Genomic DNA, 20,376 nt, shown 5'->3' on the forward strand with positions numbered 1-20,376 from the left:
GAATATTTTCCCTAGAATAAATTCTCGCAAATGAGTTGAGGAACATTGTACCTCTATGGCACCTTTCACAGCGCCCTAAAGAGGACCTGTCACCAAGTCAAAAGTGAATAATTGTTGCTGATATTTTATTCCCACTGTTCCCCTAAATATTCTGGGTTTTTTTTCCCCTTTAAATCCACTAAGGGGGCGTGTCTCACAGGATTCTCTGGGGGTGTGTCTCACTGGATTCTCTGGGGGCGTGTCTTCAGACTGCTTCGTTATTACTCTGAGCCACGCCCACCTTAGTAATGTCTAATAAGGGCCATAAAAAATTAGCGGTAAATATAAAGGCCCATATCTCTAGAACTATATGGGGTGTATTTAAAAATAAACTAAATACGGTACTCTGGAATAATAGGAGTAAAGTACAAGCAATAACTGACCTCTTTAATATTGCCATGTGCATGAGCCCCTAAAGGGTTTTTTTTTTCACGAAGACCATGTCTCTTCAGTATGTTCGATTGGGACATATGGATTTTATAGAAGGAAATATCCTACTTGGAACCACATTCTGTAACAGAGAGAGACTATCCACTCGGTATGAGCTGTTCTCGGTTTGGATGACTGGAGTTGCCCTCGTTTTTCTTGGACTGCCATTCATTTGGCTGTGGTTTCCCATGCCCAAATTTGCCGGGGGTTTGGGAGTCCTGATGGCAGTTTTGCCGGGGATTTGGGAGTCCTGATGGCAGTTTTGCCGGGGATTTGGGAGTCCTGATGGCAGTTTTGCCGGGGATTTGGGAGTCCTGATGGCAGTTTTGCCGGGGATTTGGGAGTCCTGATGGTGACTTTTTGAAAAGGACTGATGGGACATCCCCTTTAATCCATGCTGGGTTGGTCACGGTAGTCTTCTTGGAGTTGATTTTTAACGTGTAAACTGTGCAGCTGTTTTGCTGTTAAAGTAATGCGCTTTCAATTCTATTTTGAGTACAATTAATTTCTAATCACATCTTCTATTACCTGAGGCTACACCAGTCTTAAATAGAAACCGGATTAGTACAGTGGAAAGCTTCAGCCATGGAGCTATTCCGTCTAAGTGACTTGCTGTCATCATTTCGGTCAACTTTTCATCTGACAGAGAAACCTCTGCCGGGAAAAGCTCTATTTGTCCGGATTGTGAAATGCTCACGTCTCGGCCTACATGTAAACACTGCAGCCTGGACATAACCTCCCAGGTCCTGCTCTGTGTTTGGGTATCTCGGGCCTCCTGAGCGAGCAGGATAAAACCTGCTTATGTCTGACTTTTCGACAAACCTGTTTACTTTGGACATGACGGACCCGTGGTCCGGGCCTATTTATAATACTGTCCTTTTGACCCGTCCCTGGAGACCCATCAGGGCCAAAGTAAACATTCACGGACTCTATGGCTTAGCCTCCTGTTATGTGGCAAACACGTGAACGGTATCTGGAAATATTTTTGAGATCCATGGGACAAAGTGAATAATCTTTTTTAGATGTCACACTGCAGAGGGAACCGTGAAGAAGGCAGTCTGGTTTTCTGTAGGCCCTTTTCTAGCAGTGTGGAGAACGTAGTAGTATCGCAGTAAGAACCTATGAGTGGCTGTTATGAAGCCAAATGTGCTCTTCTATAATCAGTTGTGGTGGGTATAGCACCTCACCATCTCAGTAATACGTTAAGTTCACTTCTAGACCTCTTCTTACATCATTGCTAGAATACTTATGTTCCCTTTGATTTCAGTGTCATACCTTTCATCGGACCTTGCCATGGACGACTTCATTTTCGTGACTGGTAGTGATCCCAACTTAAGGAGCCCTACATCTTCTCAATTGTTTTAGGGACGTGTCAGAAAATGTCTAAAGCTTAACTCGATGTAATGCACAAAGTCGCTCCAGCCCTGGTCCTTTTTAGTTAAAGCGATTCTGTCCCCAACTTTCATACTACTTTATTAAAGAGGACCATAAAGTGGATTTTTCTTTTAATTTAAGCTGAATACCTTCTCCAATTGTTGATGATCTGCCAATTCTGGAACAGTTTTTCATTTTATGTTTGGACCCCTCCGTTCCAAAGTTATATTCCTTAGTAATAAAGGTGCAAAGTTTCCTTTTAACCAACTGGGCGTGTTCCAGAGAACTTAGCTGTGGGCCTATTGCTTTTTCTCCTCATACGCTGGCCAATCAAAACAAGGCCACACCCACAGAGGTCTGTAGCATACGCCTAGTTGTTGAAGGATTTTTTTTTTTTTTTTTTTTTTTTTTTTAAGCCAAGGGCATAATCTTGGAGAGGAAGGGTGCAGATATTCGAAAAACCCTTCCAGAATTGCAATTACTAGACCCCTGTTATGTCAAAATTATAATGACGTGAATGATACATCAGCCTAGGGTTAGTCATTTTGCTCATCTTTAGCTTTGAGGGTATGTGCACACGTTCAGGTTTTTTTGCGTTTTTTTTTCGCGTTTCTTCGCGATAAAAACGCTATAAAAACTCATTAAAAACGCATGCATAATGCATTCTATCATTTAGAATGCATACTGCATGTTTTGTGCACATGGTGCGTTTTATTCCGCGAAAAAAAAACACATCGCGGTAAAAAAAAGCAGCATGTTCATTAATTTTGTGGATTTTCCACGTTTTTCCCGCAATTCTATGCATTTGGAAAAAACGCCCAAAAAAACGCGTCAAAAATGCGTCAAAGCGCATGCGGATTTCTGGCAGAAATGTCCGTTTTTTTTGTCAGGAAAATTTCTGCTAGAAATCCTGACGTGTGCACATAGCCTTAATGTTGAACAAAGTAACATAGCCTTTTAATGAAAATAAATAAATAAAATACTGTTATTGTGAACAGTTAAGCGAGTTGAAGATGAAATGATCTGTAAGGCTGTGTGCACACGTAGCTGATTTTTCGCGTCTTTTTGCGGGTATTCGCTATAAAAACGCTATAAAACCGCGAAAAAACACTCACATTAAGCATCCTATTTAATAGAATGCAATCCGCATTTTTTGTGCACATGCTGCGTTGTTTTCCTGAGCGGAATCGCATTCCAGAAAAAAAACACAGCATGTTCATTAAATTTGCGGAATCGCGGGGATTCCGCACACATAGGAATGCATTGATCTGCTTACTTCCCGCATGGAGCTATGCCCACCATGCGGGAAGTAAGCAGATCATGTGCGGTTGGTACCCAGGGTGGAGGAGAGGAGACTCTCCTCCACGGACTGGGCACCATATAATTGTTAAAAAAAATAAATAAAAAATAGTGATATACTCACCTTCTGATGGCCCCGGAGTCTTCACTCCTCTCAGCGGTGCACGCTACCACTTCAGTTCCCAGGGATGCTGTGTGTGAAGGACCTGCGATGACGTCGCGGTCACGTAACCGCAATGACGTCGCTACAGATCGCTTGGAAAACACTAACATTCTGCAAGCTAATTATGCTTGCAAAATGCTAGTGTTTAGCGGAAAACGCATGCCAATTCCGCATGCGATATACCCGCGGCAGGAGTTGCAGAATTGCCGTGGAAATTACCGTGGCAATTCTGCAACGTGTACACTTAGCCTAAAAGGGCTAAAGTTAAAGATGACACATTTGTTTGGTATTTTAGGCAAAAAAATACATATTTTCATCTTTTACATTTTAAATATTACAAAAAGGAAAATGAGCTGATGCAAAGGTTTGGGCACCCTGCGTGGTTAGTACCTAAAAGCACCCTCTTCTTGTGAGGCTACGTTTACATTGTACTGTAACCTGCATGGAAAAAGGATGCGGATCCGCAGCTGCAATTCCGCTGCGGATCCGCACCAAAAACCGCACCGTGTGAACGTAGCCAAAATATCACAGCTTGTAAACACTTTTGGTACCCACACAAGAGTCTTTCAGTTCTTGTTTGAGGGATTTTCATCCATTCTTCCAGTTCTGTGAGATTCCTGGGCTGTCTTGCATGTAATGCTATTTTGAAGTCTAGCCAAAGATTTTCAATGATGTTTAGATCACGGGACTGTGAGGGCCATTGTAAAACCTTCAGCTTGCTCCTTTTGAGGTAGTCTATTGTGGATTTTGACGTGTGTTTAGGATCATTATCCATTTGTAGAAGACCTCTTTTTAACTTCAGCTTTTTTACAGATGGTGTTATGTTTGGATCAAGAATTTGTTGAAATTTTCATTGAATCCATTCTTCCCTCTACTTGTGAAAGGTTCCCCGTGCCATTGGCTGCAACACAACCCCAAAGCATGATTGATCCACCCCCATGCTTATTGGTTGGCGAGATGTTCTTTTCCTGAAATTCTGTGCCCTTTTTTCTCCGCACATACCTTTTGAGGCTGTGTACACGTTGTGTTTTTTTAGCTATAAAAACGCGATAAAACGCATAAAAAACGCATACATATGCATCCCATCAAGTATAATGCATTCTGCAATTTTTGTGCACATCATGCCTTTTTTTCCCGCGTAAAAACGCATCATGTTCATTAATTTTGTGGATTTTTCGCGTTTTTCCCGCTATTTAATGCATTGGGGGAAAAAAGCGGAAAAAATACGTAAAAAATAGCATCAAAAACGTTAAAAAAACGCATGCGGATTTCTTGCAGAAAATGTCCGGTTTTGTTTACAAAATGCATTAGGCTTGTTTTAGATGTTCTTTAGCATACTTCAGACTCTGAATTTTATGGTGAGGATGCAGGGGATGCAGGAGAGGTTTTCTTCTGATGACTCTTCCATAAAGGCCATATTTGTACAGGTGTCTCTGAACAGTAGAACAATGTACCACAACTTCAGAGCCTGCTATATCTTTCTGAAGGTCTTTTGCAGTCAAGCAGGGGTTCTGATTTGCCTCTTTAGCAATCCTAAAGGCCCCGTCTCACTAAGCGATTTACCAACGATCACGACCAGCGATACGACCTGGCCATGATCGTTGGTAAGTCGCTGTGTGGTCGCTGGGGAGCTGTCACACAGACAGCTCTCTCCAGCGACCAACGATCAGGGGAACGACTTCGGCATCGTTGAAACTGTCTTCAACGATGCCGAAGTCCCCCTGCAGCACCCAGGTAACCAGGGTAAACATCGGGTTACTAAGCGCAGGGCCGCGCTTAGTAACCCGATGTTTACCCTGGTTACCAGCGTAAATGTAAAAAAAAACAAACACTACATACTCGCCTTCTGATGTCCGTCAGGTCCCTTGCTGTCTGCTTCCTGCTCTGACAGTGCCGCCGTACAGTGAGAGCAGAGCGCAGCGGTGACGTCACTGCTGTGCTGCGCTCTCGCTGTACGGCCGGATCTCAGTCAGAGCAGGAAGCAGACGGCAAGGGACCTGACGGACATCAGATGGTGAGTATGTACTGTTTTTTTTTTTTTTACATTTACGCTGGTAACCAGGGTAAACATCGGGTTACTAAGCGCGGCCCTGCGCTTAGTAACCCGATGTTTACCCTGGTTACCAGTGAAGACATCGCTGGATCGGTGTCACACACACCGATTCAGCGATGTCAGCGGGACCTCAACGACCAAATAACGGTCCAGGCCATTCCGACACGACCAGCGATCTCACAGCAGGGGCCTGATCGCTGGTACGTGTCACACATAGCGAGATCGCTACTGAGGTCGCTGTTGCGTCACAAAACTTGTGACTCAGCAGCGATCTCGCTAGCGATCTCGCTATGTGAGACGGGGGCTTAAGAGTAGCTCTCACTGAAATTTTGCTTGGTCTTCAAGACCGTATCTTGATCTCCAATGTTCCTGTTAACTGCCATTTCTTAATTACATTTTGAGCTGAGGGAACGCAAAGATGTTTAGGTTGTACATCTCAGGCGTTACCCTTGTTCATGCTAAACATGCATCACAGATTGACTGACTGAAAATTAGTTTTATGCAGAATTTCAATATAGAAGTGTATTTTTGGCATACTTACATACTGGGCACGCTATTTCCATATTCCATCACATTAATGGAAAGTTCTTGTTCTTGACTTGCAACATTTCTGGTCGATTCCATCCCTGTGGCTGCTCCAGAGATGGCTATAACTAGTCACAGGTTTCTGGTGATCATTTCTGGTCGTAGGTGTCAGACCCTTGTTAATCTACCATTTATGCCAGGGTACAACATAGGTATTTGTGCTTAAATATCCCTTACTTTGCCCATGAGGGAATTGTTTTTGCTTTCTAAATAACACATTTTCTCTCCGTCTGTTTTTCTCACTGAAAGGAGCCTAAAAGCTCTACCACTGTAATAACACTGTTAGGTTGGTAAAAGTTGAGATAAAGCTCCATTTGTCCCAGAGAATCTTTGTGGTTTATGGATTAGCATGGATACACAGAGATGAATGGTTCTCTGTGGAGAAGAATGCATCTACATGTTCATAGCTGCCCCATAATTACCTACATTATGCCAAGGCTCTGTGATTGAGGAAAGTAATGACAGTGTATGATCATACCTGAGCTATAGAAATGTATTTTAAGCCTGCGAAGTAGCTCAGCGTGGACAGCACTGTTTCTGGGTTTTTGCCTCTCATCAGTACAGACAAGGGTACTAGTTGGTTGGAGCATTGTTTTGAAAATATGTCTTTCTGATGAGTTGGATCAGTTAAATGAGATTTAGTATCTTGTCTAAGCCATCATATTCATCCAACCAGTTTTGTGCTGATGAGGGGCAAAAAGCCTGAAACCTTAAGCCTTCGTAATCATCCAACTAGCTTTGTGCTGATGAGGGGCAAAAAACCTGAAACTGTTCTGTCTACAGATTTGTCTCTGGCTTGACTGGTTTGAGTTACTTTGCATATGGATTTCTCATTGAGCATTGCCTTGAAAATATCTCGTTGATGAGAGACCGTATCCCCCTGAGCTTTCATTCTAAGAGTTTTCTCATATTGCCCACCTAGTACTAGTAGTTAATGTTGCAAAGATGAGACAGCGGGCAATTTTCGTCAGGTTGTTTGTTTTTTTTTTGTTTTAGTTTTAGTTGGTTTTTTTATCGGATCCCCCTCTTTCCCACTGCTTTGTTTTCATGCATGGAGGCTGCCGTGTTCAGTATAGATGGTATTTTCTAGCATGAAATCAGGAAGGAAGAAGTGAAATGATCGAGCTCCTTCAGACTGTGATATGTATTTAAGGAACTTGCAGACAAGCAGATTTGGCTGGGGATACTGCATGCAACGACGTGTGCAAAATGACATCACCTTTATTCCGACGTCCTCTGCAATCCCGGCTGCTCTGTGAGTGGATAAAAAGACATCAATCCTCAGGTTTATCTGGTTTACAGATGGCCCCTAATCCTAAAATGTGTGCGTACAATGGAGGCCGACGTGCGGCTACTATGGGGCCCCTGAAGTGCCCTTGCAGTAGGGGGCGCTAACCATGTGCGTTCTCATAGGGATCTACTGCCCCCCACTGACTCCAGGGACCAGGTGTGACAGCAAACCTTGCACCCCCTATAGTTACGCCGTAGGTGTTGAAAGCCTGTACAACAAGCACCTGTAGAAACAGATCCTACAAACAATGAATTTGTGGAAGGGGCTAAATATTTAATGGTTAATATTTAATACAGGGTGTGAAAAACCGCAGCACGCAGCCCCGCCTGTTGTCACTAATGTCGGGGGGCACGTGGTGCAGTCTCCCCACTTTCACCAATGTGACATTCCGCACCCCCTGGCAGTGCGTAATGTCAGCTGGGCACAGTTTTACACAAACGCCCCGTGTCCATAGGGGACCAAGGAGGCATGGAGACTTAGAGAGGGTGGCCCACGCGATCGTCGGTGTGGCACAGCACTCGCTCACAACCTTAACAGGCTGAGAGACCTCTTTCACTTGCACCAGTGAAACAGGACCTTGCCAGGCCGGTAGCACTGACACCAGTTCCTCGTTGGATATAAGTCTGGTCCGTTAATGGGATATCGGGCCAGAAACCAGCCCCGGTAACATGGAAAGTTAAACCGAGAATACGGACGTTTGGATTGAGATAAGAGCACCTCAAGGTTAAATTATATATTTAATCGCCTTAAGTGCACACTAGACAAAAAAACTATATATGCAATTGATTTACATATATGATGGTCAGATATGTAAATACAGGTGGTAGTACAAAAGATATAAGCAGATGATACCAAAGTAATTTACCAGTTGGATGTTAGGCCTTGGTGCTGCGCAGCCAAGTGGAAAGTGTGGGTGTCAGCGGTCTTCAGTTTCTTTTAATACGATATGACTGGGGTGACCTGCCTTAGAAGAGAACAGTGGGCAACAGCCTGGCATGAGCAATTAACCCCTTGGTTTGTCACTCCCTTTCCTTCCTCCGGGATGGTCCTAGTTTCCCTCTCCTTGGGTCTGGTAGCTGAAACTCCAAAACCTATCATAGATCATAACTTCTCAATGGAAGGTAGAGAGGTGGTTTTGGCACCATTAAAATGGAGACCAAACACTGCTTCGCTACCCGGCTTCTACTAGCCGTTCTACTTATTCTCCACCTTGGGGTGCTAGAACGGTAGAGAGACTGGCAGGCATTTTTCACGTTCCTGAGATCTTAAAAATCCAACCGTTGTATGGCTCATGTTTGTCTGGGAGGTTTCTTAGGAGCCCAAGCTGCTTAACTGCTTCAAACAGGGGTTTGCTCTGCCAGAAAAGCCTTAAGGTACCTTCACACTAAACGACTTTGCAGCGATAACGACAGCGATCCGTGACGTTGCAGCGTCCTGGATAGCGATATCGTTGTGTTTGACATGCAGCAGCGATCTGGATCCTGCTGTGATATCGCTGGTCGTTGCTGAAAGTTCAGAACTTTATTTGGTCGTCAGATCAGCGTGTATCGTTGTGTTTGACAGCAAAAGCAACGATGCCAGCAATGTTTTACAATGGTAACAAGGGTAAATATCGGGTTACTAAGCGCAGGGCCGCGCTTAGTAACCCGATATTTACCCTGGTTACCATTGTAAAAGTAAAAAAAAAAACACTACATACTCACCCTCTGATGTCTGACACGTCCCCCAGCGTCCGCGCTGCTGCTCAGAGCTTCCTGCACTGAATGTGTCAGTGCCGGCCGGAAAGCAAAGCACAGCGGTGACGTCACCGCTGTGCCCTGCTACTGCCGGCGCTTACACAGTGCAGGGAAGCGGACGCCGGGGGACGCGAATGTAAGTATGTAGTGTTTGTTTTTTTACATTTACACTGGTAACCAGGGTAAACATCGGGTTACTAAGCGCGGCCCTGCGCTTAGCAACCCGATGTTTACCCTGGTTACCTGGGGACTTCGGCATCGTTGGTCGCTGGAGAGCTGTCTGTGTGACAGCTCTCCAGCGACCACACAGCGACGCTGCAGCGATCGGCATCATTGTCGATATCGCTGCAGCGTCGCTTAGTGTGAAGGTACCTTTAAGGTACCTTCACACTGAAGGTAACTTCACATTAAGCGACGCTGCAGCGATATCGACAACGATGCCGATCGCTGCAGCGTCGCTGTGTGGTCGCTGGAGAGCTGTCACACAGACAGCTCTCCAGCGACCAACGATGCCGAAGTCCCCGGGTAACCAGGGTAAACATCGGGTTGCTAAGCGCAGGGCCGCGCTTAGTAACCCGATGTTTACCCTGGTTACCAGTGTAAATGTAAAAAAACAAACACTACATACTCACCTTCTGATGTCCGTAAGGTCCCTGGCCGTCTGCTTCCTGCACTGACTGTGAGCTCCGGCCGGCCGTCAAGTAAAAGCAGAGCACAGCGGTGACGTCACCGCTGTGCTCTGCTTTTACTTTACGGCCGGCACTCAGTCAGTGCGGGAAGCGGACGCCGGGGGACGTGACAGACATCAGAAGGTGAGTATGTACTGTTTGTTTTTTTTACTTTTACAATGGTAACCAGGGTAAACATTGGGTTACTAAGCGCGGCCCTGCGCTTAGTAACCCGATATTTACCCTGGTTACCATTGTAAAACATTGCTGGCATCGTTGCTTTTGGTGTCAAACACGACGATGCACGCCGATCTGACGACCAAATAAAGTTCTGAACTTTCAGCAATGACCAGCGATATCACAGCAGGATCCAGATTGCTGCTGCGTGTCAAACACAACGATATCGCTATCCAGGATGCTGCAACGTCACGGATCGCTATCGTTATCGTTGCAAAGTCGCTTAGTGTGAAGGTACCTTTAGTCCCAGCTACGCTGCTAGGGGTGTTAGTTTTTACACTTGAGGCTTTCGAAGCTGGACCACCTGCTGAGCCTGGTGTACTGTCTCAGTGTTACATTTTGAAGGAGAAATGTAGTATTTCATGAGTGCCATTTAAATGAATAGTCCCAAACGAGCTGAGAACCCAGAACTGTGGTTCTGCATTCTGGCTCATGAAGGAGGTTCCCATGCAAGAGACCCCCTCTCCTTAATATCCATATGCTCTTAGCATGGGATGTGGTGGTAGTAATCCGTACCAAAAGGCGGCCCTCCACAGTGGCTATGAGGAATCTCCACCATTATGGCCTTACCCTTTTACTTGCAGCTGACTATTTTCTTTTAAACGAAATATTATTTGTAGGCCCGGTCTACACAATGGCGTACATACATGGCAGTCACAACTGTAATGTTTAAAAATAAATTATTAGAGGAAATCACATTTATCTTCCTGTATGACAAGCTTATTATTGAATTAATGCTTTATTATTTGTTCCTTCTGTAGATTTCCTCACGTCCCATTAACCTCTAATGGAGCATATTCAGGGAGCATGGATGAAGATCAGCAATGGGTTTGGTCTTAAGGACTCTGTATTTGATGGACCTAGCTGTATGTCACCAACCATTATGCAGCCGTTCGGGTATCAGCGGCGGTCATCGGATGATGGAAAGCTTGGTGACCCCTCTAAGGCGAGCAGTACTATCCGAGTCTACCTACCTAATAAGCAGAGAACTGTTGTAAGTACAGAGTTATTTCTATTACTTCTAAAAAAAAAAAAAAAAAGTTGTCTTATAGAGGGAACACCTACCCAAATGCTCTGTTGGCACGTGGACCTCAGAGGGGAAATTGCCATGTGTGGAGCGGCCATTGGTCTCCTGACCGGAATTCCGCAGTTTCATATGTATATAGGATTCTGTCGAATTCAGGGCTGGAAACCCGCCACCGCTCCATGTACAGGCCGTAAAACACAGACGTCTGAATCTGGCCTCAGGGAGGTCGGCTACATGGAAAAATCTCTGATTCGTTATGGCTTCCCAGGCAAAATCTACTGTTTTCAGGAGACAACTGATTTAAAGGCAATCTTGTCAGCGGGTTTATGCTATGTAAATTAAGATTTAGGGACATAGACCCTGATTCCAGCCATTTTATCATTTAGTCTACTGGGTGCAGCAGTCATGATAGAATCACTGCTTTCTCAGCTACAGATGTAGCAAAGCTCTGAATGCTGAGCTCTGTACAGCCCCGCCCACATCGCCGATTGGCTGCTGTGTACACTGTAAATTGACAGAAAGCTACTAATCAGTGATGGGGGCGTGGTTGGACTAGGAGGCACCTGACACCTAGTCCTGTAGTGATAATCTCCTGCTGATAAAACACTAATAGTATTGAAACAGCAACACAAAGCCCAGTAAGTGACACACGGCTCAAATCAGGGTCTCAGCCTCCACATCATACTGCTCTCAGATCACATAGCACATACCTGCCGATTCCCTTTAAGATCCTTATCTGTGGATTGATAAATATATTTTTTACTATAAAAGTTTTTCCAGGACATGTGAATAAGGCCTAAAGACCTGTAAGAACACGATCTTATAACTTTTTTCTTTTTTTTAAATATCTACTTGTCTTGACTTGTATTGTAGGCAAAATAACAGGTGGCTGCTGCTATGGCCACAAGGTCACCAAAACAGATACTCATTTGTCGATTTGGAAAGTTTAGCGGCCTTAAAGGGAAACTCCAGTGAAATCCAGACGCTTCCCACATGAATGCCTCACTTTTTTTCTTCTGACTCTCTTCATAGTCCTGTTGAATTTGTCTGTAACTTTTCCAAGGCGGCAGTGTATACCTTCATCTGGTGACAACCGATCTCCATCATTGTGTGGTCAGCAGCCGGCATAAGGCCGGTATCGAGCGTCCATGTAACGTGGACCGCGCTCACATTGCAATATCCAAGCCGGCAGCGGTCAGGCGGGTTATTGGGATGCGGGAACAGTCCGTGTTTCGTGGATGTTTGATACCAAAGAGTTTAAATATTAATGTTCTCTGATCACATCCAAAGAGAAAATGTTCCTGGTTCTGATTTATGGCGTATTATCGAGGAAAGGATTGAAAAGACACAAATGATGAATTAGACTAAGGCTGGGATCAGACGAGCTGATGAAAATTCATCCAATTTTTCATCCGTGTTGTCACCTGTGTGTCCATATTATAGATCCATGTAATATCGGTATTTTAACAAATTTTTTAAATGCACGTCGTCGATGTATCTGTAAAGATAGGATGCAATATGGATGTGTCCTGTATGGGATACGACTTTATTTTTTTGCGCACCCATCAACTTCAATAGGCTTTCTCATCCGATATATGGAAAAGAATGGTGCATGCTGGGATTTTAGTTTTTTTTTTTTCTTTAAATGAATACAGTGTGATTAAAAAAAAAACAACAACCTATCCCTATTGAATTACATCGATCAGCGTGTTCTCCGATCTTTACTCATCCGTATAACACTCTTGTTTGAACGAGCCCTCGTGATAAGGAAATCTGTGCCCACTATTACAAAGAATTCTGTGCCCACAATGAGAAAGAGGGAAAAAAATGTTCAAGATCAAGTAAAGTTAACAAAAACAAAAAAAATGCCCAAATTAAATAATGAGGTGTAAATATTAAGTGTCTTAGAACGATTTTTGCTCCAGAAAAAAGGCACCAGAGCAGTGAAGAATTGTCCCCACTGCTCCTAGGTTAGAATGTCTTCCTGGTATGGTGCCACGTGGCACATAAAGTGCCTGCGGAGGATTGAGACCAGGTATATAGCTCGCCACTCATTCTTTGGGTGTCATGTAAGGAAAGGCATCCACTTGGAAAATTTCCACTAAACTACTTTGCATAAGAATAATTGAGGCCAAATTCTGGGTTCTTTAAATTCCTCCCTGAAAGGAGATCTGAAATTGCTGTAAAAATCTGAAGAAATATTTGGGAGAGGTGATTGTGACAGTCTTCTGTAGGCACGCTCAGCCCGCGGTGGATTACTGGCTTTGTGGCGCTGGCACACGTGTCATGCATGATCCCTATATTTGGGTGTGAAGTAGTGATCACGGCGATGGCTAATCCACCTGACTTACCTGTCGCTCCGCATTGCTGTGCGGATTCTGGCCATACATAAGTAAATGATGATATATTGTTTTATTGAAGCTACGGTATGATGACGGGAAAAGGAATTTCGACCCTGCGTTAATTTGACGGTTTATATGATAAAGTAGCGGCAGGAATGCAGATGTGGTCACACCCGTCTCGTGTGCTAATCTTTTTTTTTTATTATTATTATTATTATTTTTATTTTTGTTTCCCTATCTTCTGTAGTTTGCATTAAAAGCTGCACATTTTTTCACGTTTAAAGAGATATTCCCATCTCGAAAGATCCTATCCCAATAAGTAGTAGGTGTAGTAATATTAGCACATTCCTTCAATTAGAAATGTAGTATAGTATTTCTGATTTGCTATGTCTTTCCTCATGTGCAGACATTGCAGGACTTTAGGTATCCATGGTTACGACCACTGGTATAGTGACAGCTAGTTGCTAGTGGTCGTAACCTTGGATACGTAAGGCCCTGCAATGCCTGCACGTGAGGAAAGAGTTTGTCTCTCCTGGTGGAAAAAAAATAAAATACCAATGGTAGATCATTCTTTCTCCCCTACATGATTTCTCATATACCTGGTTGGAGGACCCAGACATAATCCGTGGGTTTATTTAGGTAATGTGTATAGGAGGGCCTATAGATTTCGGCCTTGCTTTGTTCGCGTGGGAAGTAAACGCCTAGCTCTCCAATGGTGAATCCCTTTATATCTCTTCATTCTTCTCTGGGGTAATGGAGAAGAATTGTAGACCATAATCTGAGACCTAATCTCCTCAATAACCTTAATCTCCAAGTCTTCTCTGGTGCTGCACCAATTCTCTGGAATGCGCTTCCCCCAGACATTTAGTTAAAAGGTCTTCCCCATCTTTGCCTTTTATGGCTGAGTCAGGAATGTAGGGATTTAATCACTGGGGGCAGGAGTTTGGACCTCATGTGGGGTAGTGGGGGTGGAAGATGAGCTATGCCAGAACTTTATTTTCCTAACTCCCTTAGAAGTGAATTGGAGTTACAGCGGCGGTGTAGCACGGTGAATATTGAATTTCGAGCCTTGTTTCGTGTTGCAAATTTGTAAACTCTGCCGACTTGCAGATCTGCTTAATTTTTGGTTAATCTTTGTTTTTTGGCCACTAAGTGTAGTGGCGGTTAATGCTTGCATTAATGAGAACACGTACCGTGGTGACGTATGTGTGCGGTTTAGTGGTGTGTGGGTGCACGAGCCGGCGGCTGCTCCCGGGGTCTTGCACCTGTTTATTGCTGAGATCAATGGTCGGGGATTTCTTCCCTGGAAATCCCTGTTCTACACATGTCGGTTTTGGTTCCTCCTCATCTTCGTTTTATAGCACATGTGGTCTGTAGTGTTTACAGTTCATGTAAAACGTCAGGTATGTGTTGTGTAGTGTTTTATTTTTAGTGCATTTTTGTATATGACAGCATAAGAAATAATTTGCAACGCAAGCGTACTGCCTGCTGGATGATTGCAGGTAACTTGCTGGCCTTACACATTAGAAAGGTGATTTTGCAGGATAGAACTACTGGGTGTAAGGGGCTTCTAAGGCAGGGGGTCTGGAGGCTCAAGGAAGTCTGAGCAGGTTCCACTTTAATGGGGTTTGGGAAGAAAAATGGATTACGTTTTAGTGATGAGTGAACGTGCTGGGATAAGGTGTTATCTGAGCATGCTCTGGTGCTAAGTGTCTTCAGCATGCTCGAAAAATACTTTTGAGTCACCGTGACTGCATCAACAGCTGCAACACATGCAGGGATTGCCCAACAGCTGCGAGACATGCAGCCGCGGGAACCAGGGCTGTGGAGTCGGTAAGCCAAACCTCCGACTCCTCAATTTCCATGACACCAACTCCACCAAAATGGGCTCCGACTCCACAGCCCTGGCAGGACTTCCAAGTTCTTGAAGTGCTACTTTCCATTGGTACGTCCATCTTCACCTCGGGATCCCTGGGCTCCTGATGTTTGACCATGTCAACCCCCTTCCATGCCGCGGTCAGTCCTGTCCCTGACATGTAAGGAGTTTGACAGATGGACATTGCTGGATTTCAGCCTGACGTTCCCACTGTCCAGTAGACGCTCCGTCCCAGTCGCTTCACTGCTGGTTGTGTGCCCGGCACAGGTCATTAAAGGGGCTGGCTTAGCAATTGAGCTGTAAGCAGTCAGCCGGCCTCCTTCACACACCGGTGCAGCAACATGAAAGCGTTTTCTTGTCTAACACAAGATTGGAAGCGACGCTGCCGAGATCTAGGATGGAGTGAGCTCCAGATGCCTGGAACACCCCTTTAATTCTACAGTCCTTTGTTGCAGATGAGCCCTGCTGACGTGTCTGGTAGAGCCTTATTCTCCACTTACTATTATATAAACATGCATGCTCAAGAAAGCAGAACGTGCGTGTTAACTGTGTGCAAGACTGTATTATCATGTGTATGGCCAGGTTTTTTTGCGGCTGACCCTCCAAAAACTTTAGACGCCAAGTTTGTGAATTTCGGCTTGTTTGTTGCTGAAATACAGGACAGTTGTCCATATTTTTCTGCCTACAGGAGCGCACTGTTCGGCTTCCTCTGTGCTAGTGGCAGTGCGCTTCTTGCAATTGACAGTTCTACTGTGCTCACCTGTGCGATCGTCCGTGCTCCAATTCCCAGTACCGGATATTTACCTAGGAGACCGTCTGTTTTTATATCAGGTGGCCGGCAACCTAGGCAACGAGCATTCAACGATGGCAGTAAAAATCTCCTCTTCTTGAGCATGGAGAGGATTTTTAAGAAGAGGTCAATTTGCAGAGTTGATTGTTTTTACAATTTTAAGCATTCAAGAAAGTTGAGGTTTTTTTAACGTCGTGGTTCACACTGTGGATGTTGGGAACCGATCCGCTCTTCACTTTTTTTTTTTTTTTAATTTTTTCACTTTGCACATTCCCTACAGGCCCAGCCGCGTTCTTAACCGGCGGTCTGTGCAGTATGTGAAATCCGTATCATCTGACGTCCCTACGTGTGTCAGTCCCTCCTCTCCCCGATATTTCTTTGGATCTTTCCCAAAAATGAGCAATGACAGAAAGATGGAGAATGCTGCTGTCAATGGCCTGCAGTGTGCTCCACGCAAAGCCGCTCGCTGACTTTCCAGATCTGTCGTCCAAGATAAATATTAGTGAAAGCAGAACTTGGATCCAAGTAAGAAAAATCCACGTCTACATAACTTGCATCTAACGGCATTAAGGATAACAAACACACGACTGATCTCCTGGAAGAACATGGCCGCCCCCAATAATGTATGGATCCCCCCTTGTGCTCATGCTCCTCACAGAACTGAAGTATGTGTCTAATTTGGCAAAAAGTGATTTTTGTTTTTTTGTTTTTTTTACTGTCCAGATCGAGTAAGCCAGACATATAATGCTATATATAGTATGTATGTATGTATGTATGTATATACGTATGTATGTGCTCAGCCTATATGGAAAAACTTCCAGGATTCTTTAAAAGTTTTGAAAAAAAAAAAAACCCCACTTGTGCATTATTGACTAGCGCTGTGTTTTGGCCCCTGATGGTGGACTCCCGCTGTGCGCAGGGTAACGCTGTCCCGCTTTCTTCTTGCAGGTGAATGTACGGAGCGGCATGAGTCTACACGACTGTCTGATGAAGGCGTTGAAGGTGCGCGGCCTGCAGCCCGAGTGTTGTGCCGTTTTCCGTCTTCTATTAGATCCTAGAGGGTAAGAAGCCGATTAGTACAGGATTGTTTTTTCTTCCTATGTAGAAGCTTTTTACCATTTTATGCTATGCACTGGAAAGTCTTTGATGTTTTCACTTTTAATAATCCTGAATTAGAATCGCACAGGATTATCGCTTATATCGGCTTAGTCTGTAAATCCACTAGCTGTGACACCGGTAATGAAGCCTCGATATGCTCAGCCCTCGCTGCTTTACCTATGGTTACAGTCACACTTTATCCTAGCGGAGCCGTGACAGCTATGACTACACTTCTGAGTATTTTTCTTTGTGACGACACATAATGATGGGTGTAGTAGTAGCTTTATTGCAGGTGGCGCGCCGAGCGTATAATTGATCGTCCGTCAGCCGTCTCTCCCGCACACTGGAGCGCTCCTGTGCCGTCTATGAGAAGGCACCGACATCTGCGCTTTATTTATTTATTTGCTTGTTTTCCCTTAGTAAATTTCATTTTTTCTATTTAGTGGAGGTTGATTATTTTTTATTATATGATCCCTCATCGCCAAAAACATTTAATGTAGTTTCCCTATACACATCTATTTTTACAGTGTGTGACCGTTGGGAATCCGACTGCTGGGACCCAAATCGATCACTAACACTGAGATTCCTACGTCCCCCGTAAGATTGATGCTCTGCTGAGCATGTGCGACCACTGAGCCACATACTGGTCACAGGGGTCCAGTTTGCAGCCTAACTCAAGTTTGAGATTTCTCTTTTCTGGGAGTGTCTCTCTGTAATACAGGCTGGATGTGAGCTCTGTGTGTATCCATGATACTTCCGTTCTCCCTCGCTTTTATCTACGAGCACAGCGAAAGAACAGCACTTATTTATTCTCATGTGTTTTCCTACATGTCTGTAAATGTTTTCTCTGCCCTCCATAAAACCTTAGATACTTCCCCCCCCCCCCCCCCCCTCTCTCCAGTGCAGCTCAGAGTACAATCGCCCGTCCCTGCTTCTATCTCTAAATGCCCATAGCAGGCATATAATAAACTAGCATTTCTAGGAACCCCCCTTTTCCAGTGATCAGCCTGTCTGAACAGATCGGTACTCACCCACCCAACCAAAGAGCAAATCGGCAGCACATCACTTTGTGTAAGCAGAATGTGCCGCCGAGGACGTTCTGTCACTCCAGTCCCAATATTAACGATTGCCCTGTGCTCATAGAAGTGTGGTCGCCCTGTCTGAATAGGCCGTTGGATGTAGATCGGCGGTCGTTTTAATGGCTGTGTATGGCGGGTCTAAATGAGACGGAACCCTGAGAGAAGGGAGGGAGAGAGCAGGGTTCTGACGGATCTGTGTGATGTAAATTGTGCAGCCACGTGAGAGGTTTCTGCTAGTTGTAAGTGGAGCGGAGTATCTGGAGGGAGCTGCATTATTCCCTCCCAGCAGGCGCTCGCTCGGCCTGGCTGCAGTTGCTGGGACGTTTCCCAGTGCAAGTTTTGTTATGGTTGAGGTAATCAGATACCGAGTTTCTGTAGGTGGGGACAAGTCACGAAACTTATTCCTGTGGGATCCGTGAGCCGGAGTGTTTGTCAGCCAACAGATACAATGACTTTGTATCTCGGCCGTTCCAGATATTCCATTGAAATTCACAAATAGGAGCTGAGGTGTGTACCCGGCCAGGACGGCGGAGCGCGGAGCCCAGAAATCTACGACTGCGCCTCGGGACACACTTTGAATCTATTTATATGACGGCATTAATACAGAACACCTTTTTTTTTTCGTTGGTTTCTTTGTATCTAATGTTAGACCGATGACGAGCCGTAGGAAAGTGTACTGGGAAAATGGAGCACTGGGTGCGGAGTACAGGGTGGTCCAATGATCACTGGTAAAAAAATAAAAAATAATCATTTTTTTTCCCCCTGACCTAGTTACCCTAAGCTAAACACACAGGCCGTGATTCCTCAAGTGTTCTTTTTTTTTTTTTAACAGATTTCTGGCTTAACCCCTTTACGACCTTGGGATTTTCCGTTTTTGCGTTTCCGTTTTTTTGCTCCCCTTCTTCCTAGAGCCATAACTTTTTATTTTTATTATTATTTTTCCATCAATATGGCCATGTGAGGGCTTGTTTTTTTTTTTGCAGGATGAGTTGTACTTCTGAAAGACACCATTGGTTTTATCATATCGTGTACTGGAAAATGGGAAACAAAATTCAAGTGCGGTGAAATTGCAAAAAATAAGTGCAATTCCGTAATTGTTTTTTGGATTGTTTTTTTTCAACATGTTCACTAAATGCTAAAACTGACCCGCCATTGTGATTCTCCAGATCATTACGAGTTTGCAGATGGCAAACATGTCTGGAATTTTCTTTCACCATTTAAATAATAAAAAAAATATCCTAAAGTTTTGTAAAGAAAAAAAAAAAGGCTCCATTTTCCGAGACCCGTAGCGTCTCCATTTTTCATGATCCGGGGCTGGGTGAGGGCTTATTTTTTGCGTGCCGATCTGAAGTTTTTATTAATACCATTTTAGGTTTAATTGATCGCCCGTTATTGCAGTGTTGTGACTACCAGGGGAAAAAAAACTAGTTCTGGCGTTTTGAGTTTTTTTTCTCTCGTTACACTGTTTACTGATCATTAATTATTTGTAGACCTTGATAGATCAGGCGTTTCTGAATGCAGCGATACCAAATGTGTGTTGTTGTTTTTTTGTTTTGTTTTTTAATTTTGTTTTATTTTGAATGGGGCAAAAGGGGGGTGATTTGAACATCTATATTTATTTATTTTTTTTAGTATATTTTTTATTTTTACTTTTTACTGGCTTCAATAGTTCCCTTAGGAGACTTCAGACTGATCATCCGAACACTTGTGCTACACATGGCATTGTTTCAGCCCTGCTATGATGTATCTAAAATCATCTGCTATTTACGCTGGCCGCAGGGCGGTCCTCATAGCGGATCGGCAGTGACATCCACAAGGGGTCTCCTGTAGACTTCGGACTGTCATACCAACCCTTTGGCGACCTGTGATCACATGACTCTGGCTCCGATGGGCGGGATTAGTGACGCGCTTCCGGTAGGTGTGAGTTAAATGCTGCTGCCAGAGATTGACAGCAGCGTTTGACTAGTTAAGTGTCGTAAATTTCGCCAGAAATATTCTCCAAACCCAACAGACTGAAGTAAAGTTCCTGTGATGGCAGCTGAAAGATGGAGCAAATTAATAAGGTGTGGACCCCTGTACCTGTGCATGAATTTGACGCAGCTGACTCGACCGGCTTCTTCATCAAGACTGGTGTGCAAAATGTCAGTCTTGATAAATCTGGTATACGGTGGCGACCCAAAAAAATTATATAAGCTGGGACCTTCCCTGTGAGACTGGGTGTAGAGGAGAATCAGCCAAGACCCCAGAAGGATTGTGTTGAGAGGCAATCGGAAGCTTGGAGGGTTTAGTG

General features: G+C 44.3%; 1 protein-coding gene across 4 annotated transcripts in view; it reads left to right on the plus strand.

Moving 5' to 3' along the window:
• The window catches only part of RAF1 (Raf-1 proto-oncogene, serine/threonine kinase), a 71,462-nt gene that overhangs the window by 23,723 nt on the left and 27,363 nt on the right, over positions 1-20,376 (plus strand). For all 4 annotated transcript variants that reach the window (XM_077276143.1, XM_077276146.1, XM_077276142.1 and 1 more), the window contains 2 exons: positions 10,636-10,868; positions 16,858-16,970. In XM_077276143.1, coding sequence (XP_077132258.1) covers positions 10,662-10,868; positions 16,858-16,970 — 320 coding nt within the window. In that variant the 5' untranslated portion in view covers positions 10,636-10,661. The remainder of the gene's footprint in view (positions 1-10,635; positions 10,869-16,857; positions 16,971-20,376) is intronic.

Source organism: Ranitomeya variabilis, chromosome 8 (genome assembly GCF_051348905.1).
Source record: "Ranitomeya variabilis isolate aRanVar5 chromosome 8, aRanVar5.hap1, whole genome shotgun sequence".
NCBI lineage: Eukaryota > Metazoa > Chordata > Amphibia > Anura > Dendrobatidae > Ranitomeya > Ranitomeya variabilis.